Source organism: Halichoerus grypus, chromosome 1 (assembly GCF_964656455.1).
Source record: "Halichoerus grypus chromosome 1, mHalGry1.hap1.1, whole genome shotgun sequence".
In the NCBI taxonomy this organism is placed as follows: Eukaryota; Metazoa; Chordata; class Mammalia; order Carnivora; family Phocidae; genus Halichoerus; species Halichoerus grypus.
In genome coordinates, this window is record NC_135712.1 from 215959524 (window position 1) to 215972958 (window position 13435).

The following is a 13435-nucleotide window of genomic DNA, read 5'->3' on the forward strand; positions in this document are numbered from 1 at the left end:
CTTCCCAGATTGTCTGCTTCTCCAGCCTGCAGAGACAGCGGGGAGGGGAGGGGGGGCCGCGGCATGCCTCCTCCAGGAGCATTTAGCCGATGCCCGCAGTGACCCCACTCAGGGGTGGTCGAGGTGGCTGTCGCCTGTGGAGGGCATCCAGGGTGGGTGAGACCAGCCCACTCCTCTCCCAGGCCCATGTGAGGCCAGGCTGGAGGAGGCAGGTCTCCCAGGGGCCACTGTCTGCTGTCATCCTGTCACCAGTGTGGCAGGCCGGCTGCTTCCGGGCTAGCCGTGCCAGGCTACGGTGGCTTGGACGGGACGCTGGTCGCCTCCTGCTTGCTTGAGACACAAACCCCACCTGGGACGCTCCTGGTGGTGCCCTGAGACCAGTTCCTCCCATCGCTGGTGTGCCCAGCTGTGGTCCCCACTTTGGTTTTTTCCCCAAGGTTGCCTCAGGCAGGTGGGGTAGCCCAGGAGCAGGAGGGCCCTTCCTGGAAGGAGCTGGCCCCTTCCTGGAAGCCACCAGGGAGCATACTTGGGTCTGGCCCTGAAGTTAGAAGGGTCTGTCACCCGCCAGAATGTGGGCAAGTGAGGAGCCAGGAGACCCCAGGGGAAGCAGCTTAGGGTGGCTGGGGTTGCTCTCAACCTGGTTATTCCAATCAATCCTCCAGCCCCACCCCTGTGCTACTGACCTTTACTGCAGATACTGGAAATGGGGGAGGGGGGGTGCGTAGGCAGGGCAGGCTCAGCCACTCTCCAGCCATGCCATCCCCCACCCCCTCGCCAGGAGGCCCACAGCCTCCCAGGCCCCCCAGAACAGGGACAGGGGTCCATCCGAAGGACCCTCCTGGCCTCAGGGCATTCTGCACCCCTCCTGGGGCGAGGGGGCTGTAGACAACACTCCCCTGCCTCTGTCGGATGAGGCCCCGTGGGCGGGCCTCAGTGCCCTGACTCAGTGTCCAACAATGAGGCCAGTGTGCCCGGCGTGGCTCTGTGCCCAGACCAGCTTGGCCTGATGCTCAGCCCCAGATGCCTGGCTCCCCCAGTGGGCAGAGCCCACAAGGCCCAGGCCCCCTGACCTTCCTCTCCGGGCACTGGGGAAGACTGGCCCCAAGCAGGCCCTGAACAGCGGTCTCCCAGCAGGTTAACACCCTGGGCCAGGAGTAACAGCCAGTAAATCCTATTACCTCCTCCAGGATCAGCTCTGCCTGCACTCAATGGGTGGGGCTGCTAAGATTAGCAGCAGGGCCCCAGGGCACACACAGCCCTAGGAGCCCAGGGCGCTCAGAACTCAGGGAAGCCTGGGGAGCTGCCGGGACCTGCCCCTGAACTAGAAGGGGCCCGGGGCAAAAGGCTCCCCCGCCTGCCCCCCAACCCCACCCCAGGGAGGCAGGAGCACGCAGCAGGCCAATTTGTATGTTTTATTCCCACAAGATAACCGGGGGGGGGGTGGGGGGGGGTGGCGGGGGGGGCGCCAAGCCCCGGGCCAGGCCGAGGAACCTTCCTCCGGCGGGGGGTGCACGCCGAGTTCTCAGGTCTGCCCCACCAGCGGGCTGGTTTTCAGGCAGACCGTCATGGGTGCCGGGTAGAAGGCTCCGAGGGGCAGGGGCCGCGGGGGGGGGCGCGTACTTGTGGAGCTACAGGTAGCAGGGCAAGTCCTTCTCTATTACCTGTGGGGAAAAGGGGGGTCAGGGTGGCCTCTCCCCTCGGCCCCCACCCCCAGAAGGCTCAGTGGAAAGGCACCTACCAGGGGCTCTTCCATGGGACCATACCGCTTCACCACACAGCCGTTCTTGTCAATGAGGAACTGCCGAGAGAGGCCACGTCACAGTGGGGGAAGCCAGCAGTCGGGGGGGCGGGGAGGTTCTAGGGGGGGCTGGGGGCAAGCAGCCCCCCACCTGCTGCCCCATTTGGGCCAGGGCTGGAGCACTTTGGAGCAGGGCACTGAGCTATGGCTGAGTAGACAGGGGCCCCGGGGGCAGGAGCCGGCCCTGGACAGTCCTGGCCGGTCCCCCCTCCCGTCCCCCCCAACTCCCAGTCTCCCCTTACCTTGGTGAAATTCCATTTGATGGCACTACAAAAGCAACGTGAAGTCGTGAGGAATCTGGTGGCAAAGGCGATCCCCCCACACACGCCCCCACCCCCGGCCCACCCGGGGAGCCGCCCTTCCCTCTCCTCTCCCCTCCCCCAGCCTCCCACTCACTTTCCCAGGATGCCCCTGCCCTTGGGCTGGACTTTCATCCACTTCCACAGCGGGTGAGCATCGTCCCCGTTCACACAGATCTTGCTGTACATATCGAATTTGACATTATAGCCAGCAGCGAACTCTTTGATCTCCGCATTACTCCCTGGCTCCTGTGGCAAGCAGGGGTGTGGGGGTGAGTGAGGAAGAGCCTGTGCTCCCGTTGGTCCCCTCTCCCCACACCGGGACACCCGGGGACACAGCCAGGGACGCAGCCAGCCACGCACCTGCCTCCCGAACTGGTTGCAAGGGAAGGCCAGGATCCGTAAACCGCACTCAGCGAATCGGGCGTGCAGGTCGACAAGCTGAGTGTAGTTTACTTCTGTTTTGCCTCATTGCGAGGCCACGTTGGTGACGATGCACACGAAGCCCCTGAAGGTGAGATGGGCCAGTGAGGCCAGGTCAGGGCCACCAACCTTTCCCCCGCCTCTCCCACCGGGCACTTGGGTACCCACCGGTACTTGTCCAGGTTAACCATGCGTCCATCGATGTCCTTGGCGGAGAACTCGTGCATAGACTGAGCACAGCGCCAGTCGTCTCGGGACGCGCACTGCAAGGCAAGGGCGCATGAGCGGCGTGGGGACTTCGGGCCGCCGAGCCCGGAGCCCACTGCCACCTGGCCCACTCGCCCGGCCCGGGGTCCCCGGAGGAAGGGCTCCCAGGCGGATCCGCGCCGAGAAAACCAACTCCCGAGGGCAAGGAAAAACTGAGGACTCCTCCTCCTAAGGGTGCACGCCCTCTGCGCAAGAGCGCACATTGGAGAGAAGACACTGAGGCCCGGAGAGGGCTTGGGACCGCGCCAGGTGCCCCGGCGACGGGGCTGGGGCGCCGCGCGCACCGGGTCTGGGCACTCGGCGCTACAGCCGCTGTCCCAGGTCGTGAGCTCCGCCTGCCCTGGCCTCTCGAGACAGGGCTCCTCCCGCCGACGGCGCGCCCTCTTGCGCCCGCAAGCCCCCGCCTTCCGCCGCCGGGGGACTCGGCGCCGCCGCCGCCGCCTGCCCCGCAACCGGCGCCGCTGCCCCCGGCGACGCGGGGAGCCGGCGGCCGCGCGGCCCATGCCCGACCGCCTCCGGCCGCGCCTGTGCCCACCGAGGGCCGCGCCCGGGGGACAAAAAGGGCCGGGAGCCAGGGCGCCCGGCCGCCCGTCTGTGACGCCACCAAGCAGGGCCCCGGGGCCGCGCGGGGAGGGGGAGGGGCGGGGACGCCCCGCGGCGCGTGACCCGGGGTTTCCAGCCCACCGGGCGCCCTCCGCTCGCCGGGCCCAGCCGGGGACGCCAGCGGCCGAGGGCGCCCAGCCCCCCGCGGCCTCGACGCCGCCGGCCTCGCGCGGCCCGCAGGCACCCAACGGGGGTTCCGGCCGCCCAAGCCCTGCTCCCGAACGGCCCCCGCCCGAGCCCACCGCGGCCCCGCGCGCCCGCCCAACGGCCCCTCGGCCCGCCGCCGGCGCCGCGCTCACCATGGTGCTGGCCAGACCCGGCGCGGCCAAGGCCCCGCACAGCAGCGCCGGCTTCAGCAAGCGATACAGGCGGCTGAGGTTCATCACGGCGGCGGGGGCGCCGGAGGCAGCGGCTCCTCCCCTCGCCGAGCCGACCAATGGACGCGCGCCGGCGGGCCTCTCCTCCCCGCCCTAGGCCACGCCCACAGGCCCCTCATTGGTCGGACGCGCGGGCGGGGCGGACCCATGGTGACGCCAGCCAATGGGAGGCCGGGGCGAGGGGCAGACGGGGTCGGGGCCGGGGCCAGGAGGTGGCTTCACTGCCGTGGGCGACTGCGCATGCTCGCCGGCGGGCGGACTGCCGGGTCCACGCAGGCGGCGCGTTGATGGGTTTAGGACAATTATCCGGGCGGTTGACCGCCGCACCGCGGGATGCCTGACAACTTGAGATAGTACTGGAAACCCGTGGTGGGGGGCTCGAACTCGCAGGAAAACCGCCCCAGCTCTTTGAACACTGGAGGTTTTCTTGTAAAGTCACACGGGGTCGGACTCCGGCTCCCTCGCGACTGCGGTGTCGCTGCGAGGGCGCCTCGCCCGGCCCGTGGGCCCAGAGAAGGCCCGAGGCCACCCAGCTCGCCGTTAGAATGGGCACGTGAGCCGGGGGGCACTAACCAGGTGACCGTTGGCGGGCCCCGGCGGCCACGAGGACGGCACACAGCGGAGCGAGTTGTCTGCGGCCCCACGGTGCACGGCCGTCCGCACACGGGGCCGGAGTGCTCGACCTCTGGCCTCATGACCTGTTTTCACTCCAGGTTCTGGCACTTGGCCAGGGCGGTACAGAAAACAGACCCGCCCACTCGTGGGACCCGAGTCGAGGAATTCCTCAGCGGCCCGGCTGCCCCCACGCCCACCCCACGCCCAGCCGTGACTGGACTTTGACCTGTGCGGCGATCAGCATCTTGCCCCCTCTCGGGCTCTCCGGGGAGCATGGCTGCGGAGGCCACGGGGACGGGACTCTCTGGGCTTGGCTCACTTGGGGGAGCCAGTGAGACCCCCCTTGTCTGCCTCCCACCCAGGCCTGCCCAAGTGCTGGCCAAGTTTGGTGGTAAAAGCAGCGGAATGGGGAAATCCATTCCAGGGGCCGCTTCCCCATTCCTTGTCTTGCACAACCTTCCCACAGGGCTTCCTACCTCCAGCCTGGCTACCAGAGGCCCACTTGTCAGCCGCACCTCTTGGAGGGGAGCCCCCATTGTCTCTGCTGGGCAGCCTCATTTCTCAGAAAGCACCCAGTCCCCCTCTACTTCTGCCTCCCTGGAACGACAGGGTGGCATGGCCACATTGGTCTGACTCACTGGAACTGTGCTCAGGCCTCGCGAGCTTCTCTGGGGTCCTGAGGCCCACCTGCTCCCATGAGCCCTTTCTCCTCCCTCTCCCTAACGTCCACAGTCCTGTTGCTGTCTCCACCTGCCACCCATACCTGAGCCCTCCCGGGGGACCATCCAGGTCAGCCCTCCTTGGGCCCAGCCGCCCCCTGGCCCCAGGTTCCAACAATCATGCCTAATCCCCTTACTCAGATTTGCCCATCATTCCAGCAACCTAGACAGATGCCATTTCTCCCATCTTAAAATCCACTCCTAGCCCTCTCCCTGTCCGCCTTTGGCCCCCTCTCTCCTTGGCATCTACGTCCACATCTCCAACTCCTTTACTCCCATAAATCCCACTCTGGTCGGGCCCCCTCCTCATCTGCCCTCGTCAGGGTCACCAATAATGTCTGCTTGTCTAACCCCCCGCCTAATCTTCAGGTCTGCTCAGACTCGCTGTTTGGTGGCCTTGTTGATCGCTTTCCCTCCTCCTCCTCCAGACACCTTCTTCACCGCGTTGGAGGGCACCTGGCAACCTCTTTATTCCACTTCAGGAGGGTTCATGTAATACTGCTGGCACCTGGTGCTGCAATCAGTAGCCAGGTCCCCTGTGAAGTGGGTGCTGTTCTCATTCCTGTCCCACAAGGCAGGGGGAAGGGAGGCATTTAGGCAGAAAAGGGTTGAGTAATGTGCCTCGGTTCACGGGGCCAGGATTGGCCGCTGCTTCAGGGTCTGTGCCCTCCCCTCCTCTTGGCCTCTGAATCTTGGCAACGTTTCGGATCTGTTTGGTGACCTCATCCAGGCTCCAGTCTCCAGGGACTCCCACATGCCTGTCTCCACTTGGACCTTGCCCTGGATTCCAGACTCATACCCCATTGTCTCCTTGACATTTCTCCTTGGGGCAACAAGAACCTCCTTCTTTCTCTCTTTCAATTTTATTTTATTTTTTTAAAGATTTTATTTACTTATTTGACAGAGAGAGCCAGAGAGCACAAGCAGAGGGAATAGCAGCAGGAGAGGAAGAAGCAGCCTCCCCCCTGAGCAGGGAACCCGATGTGGGACTCCATCCCAGGCCCCTGGGATCACGACCTGAGCCAAAAAGGCAGACGCTTAACCATCTGAGCCACCCAGGCGCCCTCTTTCTTTCAATTTTAATTTTAATTTATTTTTAATCTATGCCAATGTGGGGTTGGAACTCATGCTCCATCAACTGAGCCAGCCAGGTGTTCCTGGAGCCCCATTCTTTTTTTTTTTTTTTTTTTTCAATTACTTATTAGAGAGAGAGAGTACATGAACGAGTGGGGGTTGGTGCAGAGGGAGAGGGAGAGAGAGAATCCCAAGCCAACTCCCCACTGAGCCGGGAGCCCAACTCGGGGCTCAATCCCATGACCCTGAGACCATGACTCTAGCTGAAATCAAGTCAGAAGCCTAACCAACTGAGCTACCAGGCTCCCCCCGCCCTCTGCCCCCAGAGCCCCTTTCTCATCTGCCTCCTACACCTGTTTCTCCCTGGTCTGTCCGTCCTGGTCCCAGCAGCTCTCTTCCTCCTCCCTCTCTGTCTCTCTCTTCTCCGCATCCTGTCCATCTGCAAATCCTGTGGGGTCCACCTTCAGAACACCAGGAGCCTGCCCACGGCTCACCCCTACCCCAGTTGGAGCCCCCATCTGTGGCCAAGTGGCCCTCCCCTGTCACCTGCCTGGTCTCTCTGCTGAAATGCTGACGGTGGCTGAAAAAGAAAACCCAAGCTTTTCAACCCAACCAACAAGGCCTCCCCGGGTTTGCCCCACTACACCCTCTAACCTGCTCTCCTCCCCCTCCCCCCACAGGCCTCCTTGCTGCCAACACACCGGGCAGAGTGAAGCACACACTGTGCCCTCTGACCGATACACCTTTCTTCAGACATTCACACAGCTTCCTCCCTCTCCTTTGGCCTTTTGCTGGACTCTCTCTTGCTCCTTGCCTTCCCTGACCTCCCCGCTGAAACTGAAAATCTCCCATCTGGCTTAGCTCCCGTATTCCATTGCACGGTCACCTTCTAATGCTCTTGTTGTGGTCGAGATTTCTATTTTGTCTCCCTGGAACGTAAGGGGGGCTTGGCCTGTTTTGTTCACCGTCTCTGGGAATGTATGGCTGAAAGAGAAGTTCCTGATGGCCTCCAGTGGGGCGAGCGCTGAGCGGGGAGAAGGGCGGATGCACAGTCGGGGCTGGGGCTGTGGATATGCAGGCAGAGGCCTGCTGGGTCTCAGGGGATAGGACAGGGGGGAGACAGAGGGGGAGCATTTCCTGAGCCCAGGGGCTGTGCCAAGCTCCGTCCCTTTAGATTCTCAGCTAACTCTCTGAAACGGGGACACTTTATTTCCATTATACGGAAGGGAAAACTGAAGCTCCTGGGCATTAAGTTGGACGCGGCCCACAGCAGTTGGATGCATGTTTATGGAGGGCCTGCTACGTTGCCCGGCCGTCCCTGGGAGGCAGGCGAGGAGACCGCTGATCGCGTCCGAGCCTCAGCTTCCCCGCCCACACCTCGCTTCCGCCTCTCCCGATTCTAAACTCCCTACCCAGACGGGCGCTGAGCCGAAACTACAACTCCCGAGAGGCCCCGCGGCCAAGGCCACGCGAGAACTGCCGAGGCGAGAGTGGGCGGTTCCGTTTGCTCGGCTCTCGCGCAGCCAGCCGGCGCCCTCGGAAGGCCCGGGCTGCCCTCGGCGCTGCCGCTCCCGAAGGTCTCTGGGGCCAGGCGTTCGCTGTCGACAGCCCTGCACGGGGCGGCGCGGGGGGGGGGGGGGGGGGTCTTGGCTCGGCGCAGGCGCAGTCGGCGCGGGTTCTTCCGCGGGCTCAGGCGCGTTCACGGGGGGCGGCGGCGGCCATGGACGACGAGGAGGAGACGTACCGGCTGTGGAAGATCCGCAAGACTATCATGCAGGTGGGCCTGCGCGGCTAACGCGGGGAGGGCGGGCCTCGCTGCGCCGGGCGAGCCGGGCCGCGGCGGCTCGGGAGGGCGGCGGGAGCGGAGGGGTCGGGGAGGGGACCCCGCGGGGCTGCGGCCGGCCCCGGGGGAGGGTCTCAGTCGAGCTGAAGAGGGGAGGCGGCGGACCCGCGTTCTTCCACTCGGGCGTGCTCCCGGGGGGCCTGACACGGAGCCCCAGAGCCGGGGGCGTGGGAGGAACCCTGCGGGTCAGCCGGCCTGACCTGCCGCCCGGGGGTGTTTCCGGCCGGCGGCCGCTTCTCGGTCTCGGCCAGCAGCTTTGAGTTACTCGGGCTGATCGGGACGACCGAGAGCAGCAGCAAGCCGGCTGAGCATCCGCGCGTGCCAGCGGTTTAACCGCCCCGGGACTCAACCCAGGCAGCCGCTTGCAGCGTCCCCTTACCACTTGGCAAAGCTACTCGAAGAGGGGCACCAAAAGCGGCTGACTGCGCCGGGGGCCGGGGGGGCTCTGCGCCGAGAATCAGGCCAGGGGCCTCCTGGGGGGAGGGGGTGGTGGGCGCGGGGCCGAGCAGCAGCTCTGACCTTCCCTTTCTCGTCTGGGTCCTCTTCAGTCCGCCCACTCGAAGCGCCCTGACTTCTGAGTCCTGGCCCTCAGCCTTTGTCCCCTTTCCCAACCAGAGTCTGCCCTGGCCTGCCCCGCAGCGCCCCTCCCACCCCTCTGCCTCCATGTGCCCCAGACCCCCGGCCATAGCTCTGCCCCGGCTGCCCAATCACAGCCTGTCCCCGAGGCTCAGGGTAAGGTGACCAGCTGTGTGGCAGCCGGCTCTGTGCAGGAGCTCTCTTGGGGTGTGTCCTGGTCTTTGTCCCCACTTTCCCCTTCCTGTCTGACCTCTACATGCACCTGTCGCACCGGGCCCCCAAGCCCGTGTCATCCTCTGCAGGGGCCTCACCCGGCCCGTGCTCTTCCCGCATCCCTCCTCTGCCCTGAGCTCACTTGGCTAGTCCTCTCTGCAGCTGTGCCACGACCGGGGCTACCTGGTGACCCAGGATGAGCTGGACCAGACGCTGGAAGAGTTCAAGGCCCAGTTTGGAGACAAGCCGAGTGAGGGGCGGCCGCGGCGCACAGACCTCACGGTGCTGGTAGCCCACAATGACGACCCCACTGACCAGATGTTCGTCTTCTTCCCAGGTGAGGGCCTTGCTGGTCCGGGGTGGCTGTGTGTCTCCTAGGGGCCACATTCTGGTAGAGCCATCCAAGGGCCTACTCGGGTCAGCTCGTAGCAGCTGCCTGCTGAGTGACCCAGTGTCTACACCAACCCTTTTATTCTGTGTGTTCTGGGAAGAGAGCTCCTCCTCCCCGCTGGGGATGATGCCATTGACCTCTGAACTTCTCTGAGCACTTTTTCCAGTTCTCCGCTGTTTCTATCTTGATGGTTTTCTCTGTCCAGCAGGGTTATCACAGGCCTCCCCGGTAGGCCCCCAGCCCCCTCCTGATGTCAGACTCACCTGTGTCCTCTCTGACCCCACATCCTCCACTCTCTGTGCTTCTCATTCCCCGAAGCTCCTTCCTGTCCTGCTGCAGGGTTCTCACCCTGTCCTGGGCCCGGCACACCCCCCTCACCACACCCTTTCCTCCTTGCTCTGCCTGCTCAGTGTCCATCTGTCCTCCTCGGAGACCCGAGTGCAGGTGCCTCCTCTTCCAGGAGCCCCTCTAAGCTCCAGGTCAGGCAAAGAGCCCACCACGGGGTGTCCCAGGACCCCTGTGTTCCTCTGTCTTGGCCCCTACTGCACTGAGGCGGCCTGATTGTAAAGCCCATAAAGGCTGGGAGGCCGTGTGTGTAGTGAGCACTCTGGGGGCCCAGCCCTCTGCCTAGAATCACGGGGGTAGAAAACATGTGCAGGATGGACCGAGCACGTGTAAGGCGTATTTACTGGAAGCCTTGGTGCCTAATCACGTGCCTCCCCGTGGAGCTGTCTCAGCCTCCTCAGAATCTGCCTGGTGGCAGGGCCCTCCCTGGAGTGGGACAGGGGCACGTCGTGTTCTCGAACGGGCCCCAGGACAGGACTGAGTTTCCTGCCATGCCAGTCCACCTGGACTGCCGTAGCAGAGCCCCACGGACCGGCGGCTTCGACATCACACTGAGCCCCTCCCGGTGCTGGAGGCGTGACGTCTGAGACCAGGGTGTCGGCAGGGCTGGGTCCTCCCGAGGCCTCTCTCCCTGGCGCGTAGACGGCCGTCGCCGTGTCCTCACGGGATCGTCCCTGTGTGTCTCTGTGTGCTCACATCTTAGAAGGCCACCAGTCTTGTCTGATTAAGTCCTGTCCTAACGACCTTGTTCAGATTTAACTGTCTCTTTAAAGACTTTGTTCCCAAGTGCAGTCATATTCGAGGTACCGGAGGTTAAGGCTCTAACACAAGGATTTTGGGGGACACAACTCAGCCCCTGACACTGCCCGTCAGGCGAGTGAGGGTCTGAGGACATGTGCTGCACGCACGTGAAGGCCTGGCTGGGAGCCCCGCACACATCCTGGAGCTGGCAGCCAGTTGTTGACCTTCTGCTCGGCTCAGGGTCCAGTGGGTCTGGCCGTGCAGGGATGGGACTGTGGTCCCTCAGGTCAGCTGACTTCACGTCCCTTCTGAACATGCAGCCACCTCGGCGGCACCTAGACCAGGCAAACTGCTTCCTCTGGGGGTTCGCAGACCTTGGAACCACTGAGGCACCGGACCAAACAGATACACAGATCCTAGTTCCAGAGAGGATCCGTTAGGTGGGGAGGCGCAGGGTACCTTCCAGCTCCCCAGCAGATGTGGAGGAGAGCCAGCACCCTGGTTCCCGTTGGGCTCGTGGGGAAATTGAGGCCCCAGGGAGAAGAGCCTGTTCCCGAGTGGCGCTGGGACGCCTTGGTGAGGTGGAGCTAGGATGCAGGGCCCCCCAGGGAAGAGGGGCCCTTGCAGTGTGGACCACCATGTGTTCTGTCCGCAGAGGAGCCTAAAGTGGGAATCAAGACCATCAAGGTGTATTGCCAGCGGATGCAGGAGGAGAACATCACCCGGGCCCTCATCGTGGTGCAGCAGGGCATGACCCCCTCCGCCAAGCAGGTGGGCGTGCGTGTGGTCCGCCCCCCCCAGGTGGGAGCCCGTGCGCCTCACGTTCCCGCTCCCCGGGCCCTGCTGACAGTCTTCACCCAGGGTTGGCACGCTGCCCGCCGGCCCCTGGGGGTGTCGGCCCCGTGTCCTGATGGGGCCTCGGGAGCCTGGGATCTGGGAGGGAGCGGCTCTCCCAGTGCTGTCGCGGCCGATGCCTGCTGAGAGAAGCCAGAGCGGCGAGGTGGCCCGTGTGGGTGCCCGCATCCCGGAGTGTGGGCTGGACAGGTCTGGGTGGAGGCTGCTGTCTGGGATGGTGGGCGAGCGAGCGGTCTCGTCCCTGTGCAGAGTTCTCGCAGTCCCACCAGCACAGGGACAACCCTGGGAGCGCTTTGTCAGATGTCACTGTTTGTGACACCAGGCTGAGACCTTGGAAACGTGTCGGGGCGGGCGGGCTCTTCCTCCTCGAGAAGTCCCGCTGACCGGCGGTGGGATTTCCTGATTTATGACGCGTGGCCCCTTACTGAAGTGTGGAAGTAAGCCTCCTTTGGCCGCCAGCCCACCGTCAGCCTCTGGGGAAGAAATGGGGTGGCATCATGTTGGTCCTTGGCTGTGCATGAGGGTCGGCCTCTCTTCCAGTCCCTGGTAGACATGGCCCCCAAGTACATCCTGGAGCAGTTTCTGCAGCAGGAGCTACTCATCAACATCACGGAGCACGAGGTAGGGGGCTGCTGGGGACGGCAGAGATGTGGCCCCCGCCAGATCGTAGGAGGCCGATGGGGATGTGTCCGGGCACCGGCGCTCCCTGTTTGGGGGTGAAGATCTGCCGAAGGAAGTAGAGCGGGGGTCTCCGAGTGTGGCCCTGGGTGGGAAGCAGCAGCATCACCTGCGAACCTGCCACGAGTCAGGAAGCTGGGGGGTGGGGGGGTGGAATCTGCTGCCCCAGGGTCCCCAGATTGTGTCCCACGGCCCGTCTGCATGAGCTGCAGGCTCTAGTCCCTCATCCACGTGTGGAGTCAGGAGCAGGGTGGGACTGCAGCCAGGGCCTCTGTGACGTCCCTGAGCGCCTTGGGTGGGTGGTTCACGCCAAGGAAACAGCCTGCGGCCCGCCCTGCTCCCCTTTTCTGTGTGGGGGTACAGTGGGGTCTCTCGCACCCCTGGAGACTCAGCTTCTCCTCTTGGCAGCTGGTCCCAGAGCACGTCGTTATGACCAAGGAGGAGGTGACCGAGCTGCTGGCCCGGTAGTATCCTTTCGGCCCCTGCCCTGGGCCCCTCTCCTCCCCTCCCACCCGCACGCCCCTACTCGCACCCCAGCCAGTGGAGCCTGGGTTTTTCCCTGACTGAGCTTCTCAGTAAACTCCGAGAGAACCAGCTGCCCAGGATCCAGGCCGGAGACCCGGTGGCCCGCTACTTCGGGATAAAGCGAGGGCAGGTGAGACGTTCCACCCCAGCCCCCTCTAGAGCCAGGGCTACGCCGGCTCCTCGCCCAGGCCCAGGGTCCACTGTGAGGCCCCGCCCCAGCCCCTGCTGCCGTGTGTCCACAGGTGGTAAAGATCATCCGGCCCAGTGAGACCGCAGGGAGGTACATCACCTATCGGCTGGTGCAGTAGCCGCCCGGCTCACAGGTGAGATGTGCGCTGTGGCCACGGGGCCCGACGGGACGGGGGTGGGGAGGGCTCTCCCTTTTGGGGTGCAGGAAGGGCCTATCCAGGAGTGAGCCCCGTCTTCCCATTCCCCCCCAGTCCTCTGTGTCACCTCCTGGGGGGCCTTGTCGGCAGCCCCACTTCCCGCTCGGCTGGTCTCACCTCACACAACAGACGTGACACGTGGTCGTCCTTCCTTCTCTCTCCCGCCCTGCGGCCTGGAGACAGATGGGGCTGTGGCCACCGCCGCCGCCCCCCAGGAACCTCACCACTGCTGCTCTGGACCCCGGGGCGACCTCACCTGGATGCTGAGCCCCACCCTGGACCCTGCGTGAGCGTGCCTCCGGAGGGGACAGGATGCCACGGGGAGGCCTGCAGCAGCCGGTGACCCACAGCAGTCCTGGCTCAAGTCTCCGGCCAGCCTCCAGCACTGTGGTGTTGCCGGGCTCCCGCTAGGGTGGCCCTGAGGCCGTCTGAGCACACCCGGGGCAGCAGGGAGCGAGTTGCTATTTGATGCTGGGTGTTTTTAAAAATTAAAAGTATTTGTGCAAGTAAAGTGGCTTATCTGGAGAAGCAAGGCAGAATGACAGGTTTGCAGTGAGTGGCCTTGCTCGAGGCTCTAGACCCTGGGCCTGCCCCCCGCCCCCCAGGGTGGCCATGTCCAGGCACGTCCCTGTCCAGTCTTTGGTGGGGGTGGGCAGCGTGGGGCGGGGGCAGTGCTGCTGGGCTCGCTCTCAGCTCTATTCCGGGTG

General features: G+C 64.5%; 2 protein-coding genes across 7 annotated transcripts; one reads left to right on the forward strand and one right to left on the reverse strand.

The window, feature by feature from the left end:
* Positions 1-1398: 1398 nt before the first annotated feature.
* GPX4 (glutathione peroxidase 4) lies at positions 1399-3845 on the reverse strand. Of its 3 annotated transcripts, none has more exons than XM_036100794.2 (7): positions 3690-3845; positions 2689-2783; positions 2461-2605; positions 2195-2346; positions 2041-2065; positions 1739-1798; positions 1399-1661 (listed from the first exon to the last, which is right to left on the reverse strand). In XM_036100794.2, exons 1-7 carry the CDS (start codon positions 3771-3773, stop codon positions 1629-1631), a joined length of 594 nt encoding a protein of 197 aa, XP_035956687.1. In that variant the 5' UTR covers positions 3774-3845; the 3' UTR covers positions 1399-1628. The 3 variants fall into 3 exon arrangements, with proteins under 3 accessions (XP_035956687.1, XP_035956685.1, XP_035956686.1); XM_036100792.1 differs by lacking the exon at positions 3690-3845 and adding an exon at positions 3072-3305; XM_036100793.1 differs by lacking the exons at positions 2041-2065; positions 3690-3845 and adding an exon at positions 3072-3305.
* A 3951-nt stretch (positions 3846-7796) lies between these two features.
* Positions 7797-13239, forward strand: POLR2E (RNA polymerase II, I and III subunit E). Of its 4 annotated transcripts, none has more exons than XM_078058519.1 (8): positions 7797-7952; positions 8970-9144; positions 10940-11055; positions 11680-11760; positions 12226-12284; positions 12394-12472; positions 12585-12665; positions 12819-13239. In XM_078058519.1, exons 1-7 carry the CDS (start codon positions 7896-7898, stop codon positions 12648-12650), a joined length of 633 nt encoding a protein of 210 aa, XP_077914645.1. In that variant the 5' UTR covers positions 7797-7895; the 3' UTR covers positions 12651-12665; positions 12819-13239. The 4 variants fall into 4 exon arrangements, with proteins under 4 accessions (XP_077914645.1, XP_035956663.1, XP_035956661.1 ...); XM_036100770.2 differs by having other exon boundaries at positions 12858-13239; XM_036100768.2 differs by having other exon boundaries at positions 12912-13239.
* The last annotated feature ends 196 nt before the right edge of the window (positions 13240-13435 follow it).